The 13,614-nt window shown below is 38.5% G+C and overlaps 2 protein-coding genes across 6 annotated transcripts in view; one reads left to right on the top strand and one right to left on the bottom strand.

Moving 5' to 3' along the window:
- YY1AP1 (YY1 associated protein 1) overlaps window positions 1-5,175 on the top strand; it is a 21,268-nt gene extending 16,093 nt beyond the window's left edge. For all 4 annotated transcript variants that reach the window (XM_045515937.2, XM_045515936.2, XM_010953927.3 and 1 more), the window contains one exon: window positions 4,093-5,175. In XM_045515937.2, coding sequence (XP_045371893.2) covers window positions 4,093-4,103 — 11 coding nt within the window. In that variant the 3' untranslated portion in view covers window positions 4,104-5,175. The remainder of the gene's footprint in view (window positions 1-4,092) is intronic.
- Window positions 1-13,614, bottom strand: part of DAP3 (death associated protein 3) — a 27,233-nt gene that overhangs the window by 605 nt on the left and 13,014 nt on the right. For both annotated transcript variants that reach the window (XM_010953924.3, XM_010953923.3), the window contains exons 3-12: window positions 10,350-10,472; window positions 8,990-9,091; window positions 6,840-6,948; window positions 6,614-6,706; window positions 5,635-5,765; window positions 4,887-4,967; window positions 4,642-4,800; window positions 4,066-4,125; window positions 3,494-3,583; window positions 713-830 (exon numbers count right to left, since the gene is read on the bottom strand). In XM_010953924.3, the coding sequence (XP_010952226.1) occupies window positions 713-830; window positions 3,494-3,583; window positions 4,066-4,125; window positions 4,642-4,800; window positions 4,887-4,967; window positions 5,635-5,765; window positions 6,614-6,706; window positions 6,840-6,948; window positions 8,990-9,091; window positions 10,350-10,472 (1,066 nt within the window). The remainder of the gene's footprint in view (window positions 1-712; window positions 831-3,493; window positions 3,584-4,065; window positions 4,126-4,641; window positions 4,801-4,886; window positions 4,968-5,634; window positions 5,766-6,613; window positions 6,707-6,839; window positions 6,949-8,989; window positions 9,092-10,349; window positions 10,473-13,614) is intronic.

Genomic DNA, 13,614 nt, shown 5'->3' with positions numbered 1-13,614 from the left:
GTTCCAAGAATATCTTCTGGACTTTTAGGACTTTGTCAAACCTCCCATGCCCTTAGGAAGCTCACTACTGTGGTTCCCAACCCACCATGTTGCAGCTGCTTTATACTCCTCCCCTAATAACCTACTCCAATTGCAGCTAATTCTCTATTATCTGGTGATAGAACAGCCTTTCCTTTTCCTCTATAACCCTTAACCCCCAACCCACACCCAGAACCAAGGGCAAGGCTAAAATGAGCAGCTGCAATGCTTTCATATACTTATACCAGGACAGGTACAGCAAGGATTTGGTCTGGTGGAGTAGCCTCTCACACAGTATCAATTATTCTGGGGGTGTCCTAGCATAGGAGTCTCCCAATCCAAGTTTGTTGAGTGATGGATAAATGCAGCAGTGAGAGGGTGGCAGCAACCCAAGCACCTGGAAATTCTGCCAGTGGCTGGGCTTGGTCTGGCCTCCCCTGTTAGCATGAGCATCTTATTCTAGACTAAGATGAGAATTTAGGGAGAAATTTAATGCCTTTCATAAGTTAAACTTTAACCACTCCCCAATCCCACACCTTCTGTACCATCTAATCAACCAGAAGTCAAGATACAGGGAAAAAAGATGAAAAACAAATTACAGGCTGCTGCTGAGGGAAGAAGAAATCAAGGCTCTGATTCAGTGGGATTCTTCTGTGAGCACAAAGCTCTGATAGGGAAAAATTAAGCAACTGACCGTTCTCGTGTTGAAGCCAATTGTTCTCCAAGTAATACTGAATACAACTTTCAAATTCCTTTGGGTTATATTTGGAAACCAGGATGGGAATAAAGGGATCCAGGGCATCAAATCCTTCCTGGAGAAGAAGCATAAAGACACAGTATTCATTAAGTGACAAATCAGCGGAGAGATCAATTTTATTTAAACACGTTGAGGGTAAGGCCTTTGCTTTTGTTCTATTCTACTTTGCACTGTCTGGCTATCCTCCCTGATAGTGGCTGGCTACTGTTCAATGTGGCCACAAATATTGTTTAAAAAAGAGCTAATGCTTGAAGGGGAGATGCCACTTTCTGACTTCATAGTCAACAAGAGTTTTGATAACTCATATACTTAAAAATAGAACAAACAAAACAAATAAGGATGGGGAAAAAGACCCTAAATGGAATATAAACTGAAACAAATGAATCAAACTGTTTCAGACTTCCAACATAACACTGAAGGCAGGAGGGAAACTAACCCAAACTAACTGCTGAGCAGAGTATCTGAACTAAAGACCCTTAGTCTAAAGACAAAAGCTACTCTAAAAGAAAGGATGCCTTCCTACATCGTCAGCTCAAGGTGAGGCCATTGAGGTCTTCCAGGAAGTGCCAAACCTAAGCCAAATTGCCAGGGAGGCAAGGTCTCCCTCCCTCCCAGCACCTTCCTTTATTTCACCCATATGGCACTTTCCACTCTTCTCATCCTTTATTTGGGACTCTGGCCTGCCTTTCCCCTGGGTCCACCATCTTCCGCCCAACAAATCTTATCACCCTCTGGCCTCTTCATCAGGACTTCCTTGTAGGAAGGAAGCTGGGGAGGACGTGTGTGATGATATGATGGTTGATGGTCACAAACTGCTTTACCAGCAGTGGAGTCTCTCAAGACTTGGGGTCATCCTCTGTGGTGGACAGGACAGGAAGACTGTTCTGATCCTCAGTGTCCTGAGATTCAGAGAGGCGGAGACTTGCCTAAAGTCACAATGCTGGCTTAAACCCACAGGTCCAATTCTGGTTCCCAGTATCTTTTCAGCTGTACTTTGCTTCTCTAACAATAAAGTTCTTGTGAACATTTAATGTTAAAAACAAAAACAAAAACAAAAAACCTAAAAGATACTGAGCTCTAAATAAAAAAGTAAGAAAAAATTTTTTTTGAGTTCTAGTTCACAGCTTCTTTTTTAGAGTCAAGGGTTAGCAATTCTGAAACTACTTTTACTGTAATCTAAGATTAAGCTAATAGTAAATATAGTGTGAATAATGAGAGCAGATTTCTTATTGTTGGAGATGAGGGTTACAAATATGGAAAGGGGGGCGGATATAACGAATGTTGTGACGCTAGCCTGAATTGGAAGTATCGAACTCATTTTTTTCAATATAGAGAAACAGATACAGATGTGTGTGGATGTGGATATGTATACACATACGCATATAATATACATATATGTGTGTGTGTGCATATTATGAATAGTACATATATCTACTTACTAACTCTGCTGGAGGGCCTAGAAGTGACACCCACACCCCAGTAGCAATAAGTGTATCTAGCATTCTGGTCTTGGTTTCTAAATAACATTTTCCTCCAAAACAGACCAAAGCTCCTTGAAGAAATGGCTGATTATAGGGCTGGGGTATGGAAAGTACAAGATGAGTCTGGAACATAGTCTTGTGCCAAAAGTAAAGAAGTGCTAAAAATGATGGGGACAGGGGAGGAAGGGGATGGTGGGGGAGAGGAATGATGGGAGATATGTTAAAAGGACAGAGAAGCCAGCAGGGCTCCTACTGGCCAAATCTGGAATAATTTAAACACCAAAATAAATAATGATAGTAAAGGTTTAGAAACCATTAAATAAGAATTCACATGTCCACGCTGAAACAAACAAGTAAATAAATACATAAGGGAGAAAGGAAAGTTCTTACATATAAGAGAAGGCCAATTAATACATTTAGAAGAAATGATGGAGCTAGAAAACATCCATTTTGCAATTATCATGGTAACTGATTTAGGGAAGAATCACCAATGGAAACTAAGACTAGTGAGGGGAAGTTTGAGGCGTAAAAGGATATTCACCTAGTCACAAAGTAGAGCTCCACAAGACACTACAAAAGGAAAAGAGTAGCTACTCAGGAGAAGCTAGGTGGACAGAACCTAGATAACTTAGTTAAAGTGTTCAGAGTTTATGTTGCCAGTAATAAGAGAAATAAGTTTCATGTGCTTCCTGATATTACAGACTGAGAAGATACAGTATAACTTCTAACATCACATGTAATCAGGAAAAACTATCCGACAACCCCATAAATATCCCATAAGATAACCAGCATGTACTCTTTAAAAATAGAGATATAAATATTAAGGTTATAAAACACAAAGACTGAGGAACTGTCCCAGATTAAAGGAGGCTAAAGAGACATGACAATTGAATGCAATGCATTATCCAGAACTTTCTTTTCTTGTAAAGGATATTGGGATAACTGGCAAAATCAGAATAAATTCTACAGATTAGGTTAACAGTATTATATCAATGTTAATTTTCTGATTTTGATCATTGTGCTATGGTTATTTATTAGAATAGCTTTGATTTTAGGAAATATACATTATTTAGAAATAAAGAGGCATCATATTTCAAGTTACTGTCAAATAACTTAGGAAAAAAAAGAGAAGAAAGCAAATACAGTAAAATGAAACTGTGTCCAAAAAATAATAATATGTATATATATCTTTAGATGGAACAACTATCTAAGGGTAAACATTTTCCAATGATTTGACCTTTCCCAGCAACTCCTGGGGCAGGTAAGCTTTTCGGGGCTTAAAAAGAGACCCAGTCTGGCTCAATGTCAACACGATGGCTCCTCCATGCTGAAAAAAAGGAAGAAAAGCCAGATTAGAAAAAGACAGAAAAATGCATTTTAATCATCTGCAGATTTTTTTTTTTTGTCTTCAGTGGTACAGCAGTGTGGTTTAGCACAGTTAAATGGCAACTAACATGGTTATTAATTCTAGATTTGGCTCTGACAGTAAATTGCTACAGGATCTTAAATTTATCAAAATCCTTTCCAAAGCTGTTAAGAAGATAGAAAAACACCTTGAACAATTGCAGTAAAGTAAGATTATGCCAATAGTTAAATAAAATGGTTTTGAATAAGTGTACTCCAGTCAAGTGGAAATATAAGAAACCAAATATATAGATTTAAAACTTGGTACAGTTATGGGAATTAAGTAAGATATGAGAACTTTCTATCTAGAAAATTAGAAATTGGTATTAGCAGTGAATCAGTCCCATATCTTTAAAATGAAAATACACTTCTTTCTGAAATGTGCTACTCATCATATGTACTCACCCAATCATTTTTCATCATCTTCCTCAGGTTGTAAATAAGTGCTAGTTCTTCCGGGGCAATCTGCACGTTGGTCAACATGTGAGAGAGAAAGCAAGAGAAGGAGGGGCAGAGGAAGAGAACAGAACATTACTTGCTTTGCCTGGATGCTCCCCTGAGACAACTGAATTGACAACTAAAAAAAGTCCTCAACTACTACACAACCATAGTAGCTGACGGTACCACCTCTGGGCTAAGCTGTGTGGCCTCCAGCCCTCCAGCTGCAGTGCTCCTGAGATTAAAACCCATCACCAAGGGGGAAACACCCACTGCTCCCAAGCCACGCCCTTCCTTGGTGCTTCTGATCTTCTCTGCTTAGAAGAAAGAAAACATAGCTTTTGCCTGTCATGCTCTTTTCTAAATACCATCCCTTGGTATTCAGTGGACAATGGAACGTGGCATCACCTTCTTCTTCCGACACTACATTCACTATATATCTTACTTCAAATATTCCAAGGCAAGAAGACATATGTCCCAGCCTACATATATGATGGTACCAGAAATCAGAGAAACCACAACAGAGAAACTCAGTTTTCCCACCGGACTTTTATCCTCTCTTTTCAGTGTGGTCTTTCCCCAGAGAGCATTGACTCCATCCACTGCCACCAGGAGGTGAAAAATACCCAAAGAACTTTGCCTCTTCAGCTCTTTGAGCACAATCCCAACTGCATCTGTGGCATTCCTCACTCGCATTATGCCCTGTAGGGAAAGAGACAGTGGCTTGCAGACCTCAGGAGGCTGTCTCTGTTACAATGTAGTACACGTTCGGTGTCTTATTTTAATACCTGTTCAACTACTTCTCCCAGAGGACTGCCTTTCTCAGTGCTTTCTCGCTTATTCCAGACATACTTCTCTTGAACTTTTATCTAAAAACAAAAACCAAAAAAGGATACTTAGCCTAAGGATGAAACCATTTCTAGCTAAGAAGGTAGGATGCTAAGGTTGTTAGCAGTCAGTTTTAATCTATTTTTCAAGCCTTGTACGAGACCTCAGCAGGAAAGTGAATCCCTTCGAGCCCATTTCTGCCTGAAGTTCAAAAAAAAAAGGAATTCTGACTAAAAAGTCCAGGATGAAGCAGCCTTGTCATCTGCATTTTTAAGAAGCTTGTAGGTGATGCTCATTTAAATCCAGAGTTGAAAACCCCTGGCTTAGAGATTGTATCCAAGAACCACTAGAGTAGAAGATAATTTTAAGAATACATTTCTGGTTCTGAAAAGGACCTAATCTGGAGCAAACTATGTAGCTGAAAATGTGCTTTAAAGGATTTTACGCTGTAACCTTGGAAAAGTCAGTGAATCAATCTGGACTTCACTATGCTACTCACAAGATGGGAACAGCTTACTGTTGCCTTTTTATTTCATATGGATAAATGAGTTTTAGGGTATGAACTTACTGTTAATAAAATATATGAAAAAAAATGGTATAGTTATCCCAACTACATTATTCGTTCTCCATAGTCTACTGGTACTCTGGACACAAAGGAGATAAAATCTTAAAGATTATCTTGCACCAAACTTCTGGGAATCTAGTCACCTGGCTCAAGAAACGCTCATTTGTAGTTTTGAAATTCTTCAGCCAGACTGAAGCCTCTACAGGTTGATCAAAGCGCTGTTTGTTGTAGGTGGACTGCAGAAGATTGCGACAGTTTTTCACCCAAAGATGAGCTAAAAAAAGGCAAAAGAAAACAAACTAGGCAAGAACTGTGTTCAATTCAAAATACTCTATGCCTTTAAGTTATGGGAGATGACTTTACTTTCCCATATATATTTCTGAAACCCTTCTTCCTTCAGAGGTTTACTTTTTCGTCTGGTCCATCTTAGTTTTACATATACACACACACACACACACACACACACACACAATTTATATTTATATATATATTTATATATATATATATTTATGAGGGGTGGTAATTGGGTTTGTTCATTTATTTCTATTTGGAGGAGGTACTCGGGATTGAAACTGGGACCTCATGCATGTCAAGCATGTGCTCTATTACTTGAGCTATATCCTCCCCCCATCTTAGATTAAATATTATCATTACAACCAATACCCAAGGTGTACGAAATGGATTAAAGGTCACCTCAGCTTCCTGGCAGTTTTTAAAGATAGTTTGGAAACGTGGATGCACATAACACTGAACAAAACAAGGAGCGATATATTTGAAGTATGAGAGCTTAAGTTTTTAAGATCCATGCTGACAACCTAGAATGCCGGTAAGCAGCCACATCAGAGGCTCTGTGGGTACTCAAAATTGTTGGCTGATGGCAATAAAGTCTGTGGTGACCTTTACGGTGGGAGTTTATGCTCTCGGGCAGCACCTATCAAAGTGAGGACTGCTGGGCTAAAACTTCATTCTTATTATCAAAAGATTCCAGAACTAGCTCAGACCAATCTGCATCTGGAGCAAAGACCTTTCCCTTAGTCATCAGAACCCTGTCAGAAAACTGAAGCCACAACACTACGACAGTAACAGACTAACCCCGACATAGTGGGGTTAGGAAGTTCTTACCATCAGGAATATGCAGTATCAGCCAGTCCTGTTTTGCACAGAAATGAGTAACATGGCAAAGACTGAGGGTTTTTCCTGTTCCCTGCTCCCCATCTAAAGCACTTGTTAAAGAAAACATTACCAAAAGGAACACTTTGACTGTTAACAAATAAAGCATTTCTTCTTTTCCCACGTTTGAGGGAGGAAAGCATTAACTCAGCTGGCCCAGGCAAGCAGGAAAGGATACAGAGAACGTATCGTACAGCTGGATGAGCAAAATTGGTGTTTTTCAGGTAATGCAGAAGCTCTAGGGCTGGTTTCCTTACCATCAGGCAAGCTTCATTGAATGTCTTCACCTAAAAAAACAGGGAAGGAGAAAGGAGAGGGTGGGGTGTGGAACTTCTAGCCAGCTCCTGGTATATACAGTGAGCCTAATATAAGAACCACATCATCAAAAAAACCACAACATCAAATTGCCTATTTTTCATTTATTCAGTTAGGTGAGGTTGGGTCAGTATTGAACTTGAAAATCTAGCCATATAATTTAGCTAAAATTACACCAAGTAAATAGTCAGCTTTTGATTATTTCTGTAAATGAAGCACAGATATTACATCAGTTAACTGAAATCTACAAATAATCCAGACACCTCATAACATAACTATGTTTACCACTTAGGGTTGATATAAATGTTAAAAGCGTGTAAAATGTTTAACAAAGTACCTGACACATGGTAAGCATCATATTAAGTGTTAATTCTTTAAAATTTATTTAGTTAATTCTTATTACTGTAACCATCTAGACTTTTCTCTAGAACTATAGACACAGTAACTCAGGAGCAGGTGACCAGCTGTCCCACAGCTATGAGGCCATACCTGACACCACCAGCATACAAGACACACCAGAGAACTGACACATAAAATTCATTTGCTTTTTACCACCAGGAATCCTTTGGTGGAAAATTTTGGGAAGCACTGATACATGTGAAAGTGATTTGCAAATAAAGTATTCATAATGTCAACTGATAAGAATAAATATCTAACAAATACTATTCACAAGTATATTAGATAAGGATTAAAACACTTGGTATTTTTTAAAGAAATCTAAACAATTGGATTGCAGAAGGATTTTGACAGGTAAATCCAAACTTAATGGAAAGTGAAACCTTCAAAAACATGATAGATATTAAAACAGAAATGCCATATGAGACAATATGACAGTACTAAAATGCACCAACAATGGTGAGGGGGTTGGTCTTCACATAGGAAATTATGGAAAGAATGTATGAGTAATTCCCTCCAAAGCACTGGTGGTTAGGCCATTCAGAAAACAACTTGAAATAAATTTAGGCCCTCAAAACCAGGAAGCTAGAGATTGTACTGTCTTAGAACAGTTTAGAGTACCAAGGGGGAGGGTACAGCTCAGTGGTAGAGTGCATGCTTAGCATGCACAACGTCCTGGGTTCAATCCCCAGTACCTCCATAAAAAATAAATAAGTAAATAAGCCTAATTACCCTCCCCCACCACTGAAAAAGAAAGAAAGAAAAAAAAAAAAACAGTTTAGAGTACCATTACAGACTATTTCTTCTGGTTGTGTCCTATTTCCAAATTTTACGAAATTTTTGATGACAAGGCTGTCTATGGTCTAGTGTTAGCTCCCTTACAGGTGTCTCATCTAACTTCTTGAAATAAAGCACACTGAAGAAATGACATCCTCTGGCTCCTAAGCTAAAAATCACCTGCACAGTCTAGTTTCATATTTCAATAAGGAATAATTTCTGAGGCTGAAAATAATTGAGCAGGAATTAATCAAAAGAACCAATTATACCATAAACTATGCTTGTAGTTAATTATGAAATCTTTCAACGGCTATAAAGCAAACCCAAGATTACACTCTTTGAGTTGAAGTTATGACCACAGAACTACATTTTCTGAAAATCCATGAGACTGGAAAAGAACAATGAATGATGCATCTAATCCAAATATTTCTGTTTGACTCAGGAATATATTATGTTTTTGCTTTTCTATACATACAAACTGTTTTCATGATATTTTACTAAGGGAAGTATTAAATTCATTTTTATCAATTATTTGAAGGCTGAAGTTTCTAGATATCAGTTGGGGAACACAAGGAAAAGAGTGGGATATTGTTTATTTACTTAAGATTTTGCCTGGCTCCAAAAAGGATTTAAAGTGGTTACCTGCAGATAAGCATTTACTTAAAATAATTATAGTAACAGCACTATTCACAAGAGATAATCAATAGCTGAATTTATGGTTTTTTTTTTTAAAGATTCAAGTTAAATCTTTCATAGTTTTCTACTAATTTAATCCCACCCCTCTGCTATCAACAGCTTGTATTATGAGCTCCCTCCAATTCCCTCCCCTGTTTTGAGCACCTGCATTACAAAGCGAGAAGGCAAGCCATGGGGAAATACAGTCTTCAGATCCTGGAGGGGTATGCTGTAGTGCTGACCCTCATGCTGCTCCCCATGCTTGGCCTATGAGATAAAAATGCAAACAGGTATAATGGATAGAGTGACAAAGATTTTGAAAAAGTAGAAAGGGCCATCTAGACCATACTGAAGAAACACTTCTCTCTCAGAGCTGGGAAAGACATCTTTCATTTCTTATCTTAGACAAAAAAAATGCTCATTGTCCCAAAATTCCACAGTGCATATATAAAGCTGATGTTGGCCTAAATGATGAAGCCAGTTGCTCAGCAACGTAAACCCTAGATGTGGAGGTAGCAGAGGCAATTCTTGCCATCTGGATTCTTCTGTGCTGTGTATAGGGATGCTCCAGTCATGTGACAAGATCATCTGCATGCCGCTGTTTCCATAGAAACCCCAGAGGAACTGGCAGATAAAGGGACTACAATTACAGGGAAAGCAAAAAGGCACTTCAATGACTTCATTCACTTATTCTATTTCATTTTGTGCTTGTGAAAGTAGGTGAAGGCTAAAGACATAAATAAAACACACCCTGCTGAGATGGTGTTTGGGTAACGAGTTATTTTTCCCCCTTCCACACAGACAGCATATATTAAGATGGAGCAACTCAGAGGGTAGGGGTAGGGACAAAAAGGGAGAAAAAAGCTATGGGTTCCCTTCACATTTAAGCACAGATCACATAACTCATTTCATTTATGAGAGGCAACAGTAATACTGGGGAAAAAAATCAACCTCTAGCCCTATGGAACCTGAAGCAGACTGATTTCTTTAGGATTCTCCATACTATGGTTCATTGTCTATGGCTGGCTACCCATTTCTGTAAATAACATTTTACTGGAACACTGCCACACCCATTGGTTTATGGCAGAGCTAAGTAGTTGTGACAAAGACCACTTTGGCTTATATGCCTAAAATATTTACTATCTCGTCCCTGAAGAAAAAGTCTGCCAACTCACCATACAGTAAGATCAATAACAACTACTAAATTTAATTTCTAAGGAATTGACTTACTTAAGTATTTACTATGTACCTACTCTATGCCAAATAAAACCCTTGGCATGGAGTGAGTTCAATAGTAGGGATTAAATCAGAACAGAAGTGGACTGACCTTCTTGAGTTATATTACCACAGTACTAGGGACGGGGAAGACCTGGGTTCAAGAATGCTATCTGAGGTACTCTGTCTGATACATGTAAATCTGCTTAGCTTCTTTGGGTTTCAGTTTTCCTGACATGTAAAATGTCACAGGCAACACAAATGATAAGCCCAGAAAAAAATCCAATCCATATACACATTAGCAACTCACCGGATCATTTTCACTGGTACGGGAAATAGCTCTGGGACTCTCAGCTGGAACCTGGTTATCTAGGTGAGCAGCAAGGCTTTGGGGTGCCTGGGTCCCCATGTGCAAAACACGTCCAGGGTCCAACTATATAAAAGAAACCATTTCAGTGTTTTGAAATTATTAGGTTTTTTATGCTTACTACAACACTGAGATTTTAAGCCGTATCTGTAACAGAAAAATCACTAACATGCATTTTAGTTTTATATAAAATGAATCTTTGTTATTATTTATAATTCTCTAAGTCCACTCATATTATTCATACTCTAAATCTGTTCCAGCCTGCATTGCTATGTCTGTGCTCTGTCCCATACGGAAACAATTCTGTTAGAGAGACTGTTCAGGAGTATAGCTCAGCCATTAACAACCTAACTCAGGAAACTTCACTTAATGCTCTTGCCCAGTGATAAATGGTGGCCAGTACTATACAGTTCCCAGCTGTCAGGTAATCCTTGTCACCTCAGTTATTAGGGGATTAGTGCAGTGTTCCTATTTGATAGGTATAATTACACTCCCCACAGCAATATTCTTGCTGGCCGTTCTCTGGAATAGAGAATCTTTCATTAAGGATACGTAATGAGGGAATGTGTAAAGCATCCAGCTAAGTGAAAATAAATTGCTCTATAGGCAAGTCAGTGAACTGCATATGGAAACTTCTGAACTGGGGAAGGGTTGGGGGAGAGGATGAAATTTCAGGAGACAAATCTGAGAAAATGCTAACCGGAGAACCCCCAGAGTTTAAGGATAACAGAGCTGTGTGGAAGCGAAAGATGCCAGCTGCAAGAGAAAGGTTAGAGTATGAAGCCAGCAGAATTAGGAGAACAGGGGTGTGAGACACAGCTGTAATAAGGGAATTGCTTGCCAAGTCAACAGGTAATATAAAAGCTGCCTACTTTTATATTCAGTTTCACCAAGCAGCTTCATGAGTACAGAAAATATGTATCATTTTTGTACTACCTCTCATAACACTTATACCCATTTAACAAGATCTTAAACTCCATAACAACTTTTTAACTGGTATCTTTACCTCTAAATCTTTAACTTTATCTTTCAGTCCAAAAGATTTGTCCTCCCAAATAGGTTTAGCCTTCAGCTAATAAGAAAGCTTGGATGGTTCCCTTCTAATGTCAAAAAAAGGTCTCAAAGTTCTTAGCATGATAATCAAGGCTGCTGCTATGAGTCCAACCTATCTTTCTAGTCCCATTCCTTTATAAACTCTATATTTCAGCCAAACCACCATGCTGACACGTTATTCACTTTCATGTCTTTATACTTCTCATTCTACACCAACTTCCCTCTCTCCCTATTTCAATCTTACCCATCTTTTAAGGCTCATCTCAAGTGTCATATCCTCTGTGAAGATTTGCCAGACATCTCCAGGCAAAAGTAATTATCTTTCTTTCTCTGTCGATAGCATTTTCTTTGTATTGCATGCCATTTTTACTCTGCCTTGAATTACATTTATGGCCTTTGTTAATTGAGTACCCATAAGATGCTAGGCAATATAGCATTATATATGCATTATTTTTGAGCCAAGAATCCTAGAAGACAGGTAGAATATTATGCCTGTTTTAGGATGGGGGATACCAAGGTTCAGGGAAGTTAAATAATTTTGCCTAAGGTCAGAGTTGGTACGCAATGAAACCAGAATTCAAATCTAAGTTGTCAGATTCCAAAATCTATCCTTTTAATTATATCATGTTATCTTATACACAAGTTTGAATCCCATCCTAGGCCACACACACTTGGAGGAGAAGGGATCAAGTTTTATAAATCTCCTTCTCTGAGTACCTAACACACCACAAATACTTCATACTTGTGCCCTGAAATAAAACATCTTTCTTAAGAGACACGTGATGGGGGAGTATGTAAGGCATCGAGCTAAGTGAGAGTGAACTGTACTACATGCAATTCAGTGAGCTGCACATAAAAACTTCTGAACCAGAATCTGCATACTTAATACAAAGTAATCAGGTAAAGTAATACAGTTGCTCCAACTCTGAGAATGCAGAGATGGCAATGCTTATCAAATATCCAAATATTCTTTATTTCCCAGCCTCTTTACAGAGATTGGAGTCACATGATTCGTTCTGGCTAATGAACTACAAACGGAAATAATGTGGGTCAATTCTAGTTAGAACCAGTTAAAAGTGGATATATATTCTCTTTCTTCCCCCTGATGCGGCAATCTTAGAATCTACATGCTAAGATGGCAACCCAAGATGATAAACCTTCTTGTGTCTACCTCCTCCCACATTTGCCTGTAAACCATTCTGAAAATATAGCAACAAGAACAAAATAAAATATATATACACAACACAAACAGTATCACCTGCTGAGTTAAGCCAATGAGAATTTAAGGCGTGTTACTCAGCATAGCAATCTGAACAATACATCCTACTACTGATACAAGTTTCTCAATTCTACTGCCAGAGAAAGCATCGTCTCTAAAAAAAGTAGCAGTCAAGTGGAAAATTAAAGATATTCAAGGGCCACAAGGTGGTGCTATTTCTACAAGAAACCTATGACTTTCTAGTTAAATGTTTTTTGCAGCAGATCAGAAGCTAGCAAAATGGATTCCTTACTTCTTAGTGTTATATATTGCATCAGCTAGTCTCTTGTTTCTAGGGAAAACAACCATATGTACAACTGCCTCTGCACGGTTACAGAATGAAAATCATGCAGTTCCTGAAAGAACAGCATTCATGAGCCAATCAAAGTTACTACAAACCAATCTACAAACAGCACAAAATTCTTCTCACTGACATTTCCCTGCAGTTTGGACTCAGTTCTTTCTTGTCTGCTACTAAGGAAGAGGAAATTGTTGCCTTTTACTGTAATTAGTTGGGGCCAGAATCCATCCCTTTGTTGATCTTTACTTTTCATTTTATGTTATAATGATGGGTTATTTTATGTACGTAGGTTTATCGTGAATCCCTGGAAAAAAGATGAATCCTATAGGAGGAAGGGCTCCTTTTCTAGGAAATCTAATCTGTAATTAAATGATCAGATCGATGTGAATAAAAGTCCTTCTGGCTCATTTCTTATCCTTCAGGACTTAACTCTGGGAGGATTCCCTCTGGACCCTACTAATCCAGGACAGGTGCTTCTCCTGGGTGCTGTAACAGCATCATACTATGACAATCATTTATTCATGATTCCACTACTGGACTTTGAGGTCCTAAGAACATGGACCATAAAATGCAACACAGCACAGTGGTTAAGGCCA

Source organism: Camelus bactrianus, chromosome 21, assembly GCF_048773025.1.
Source record: "Camelus bactrianus isolate YW-2024 breed Bactrian camel chromosome 21, ASM4877302v1, whole genome shotgun sequence".
NCBI lineage: Eukaryota > Metazoa > Chordata > Mammalia > Artiodactyla > Camelidae > Camelus > Camelus bactrianus.
This window is presented reverse-complemented; position numbering and strand designations above follow the sequence as displayed.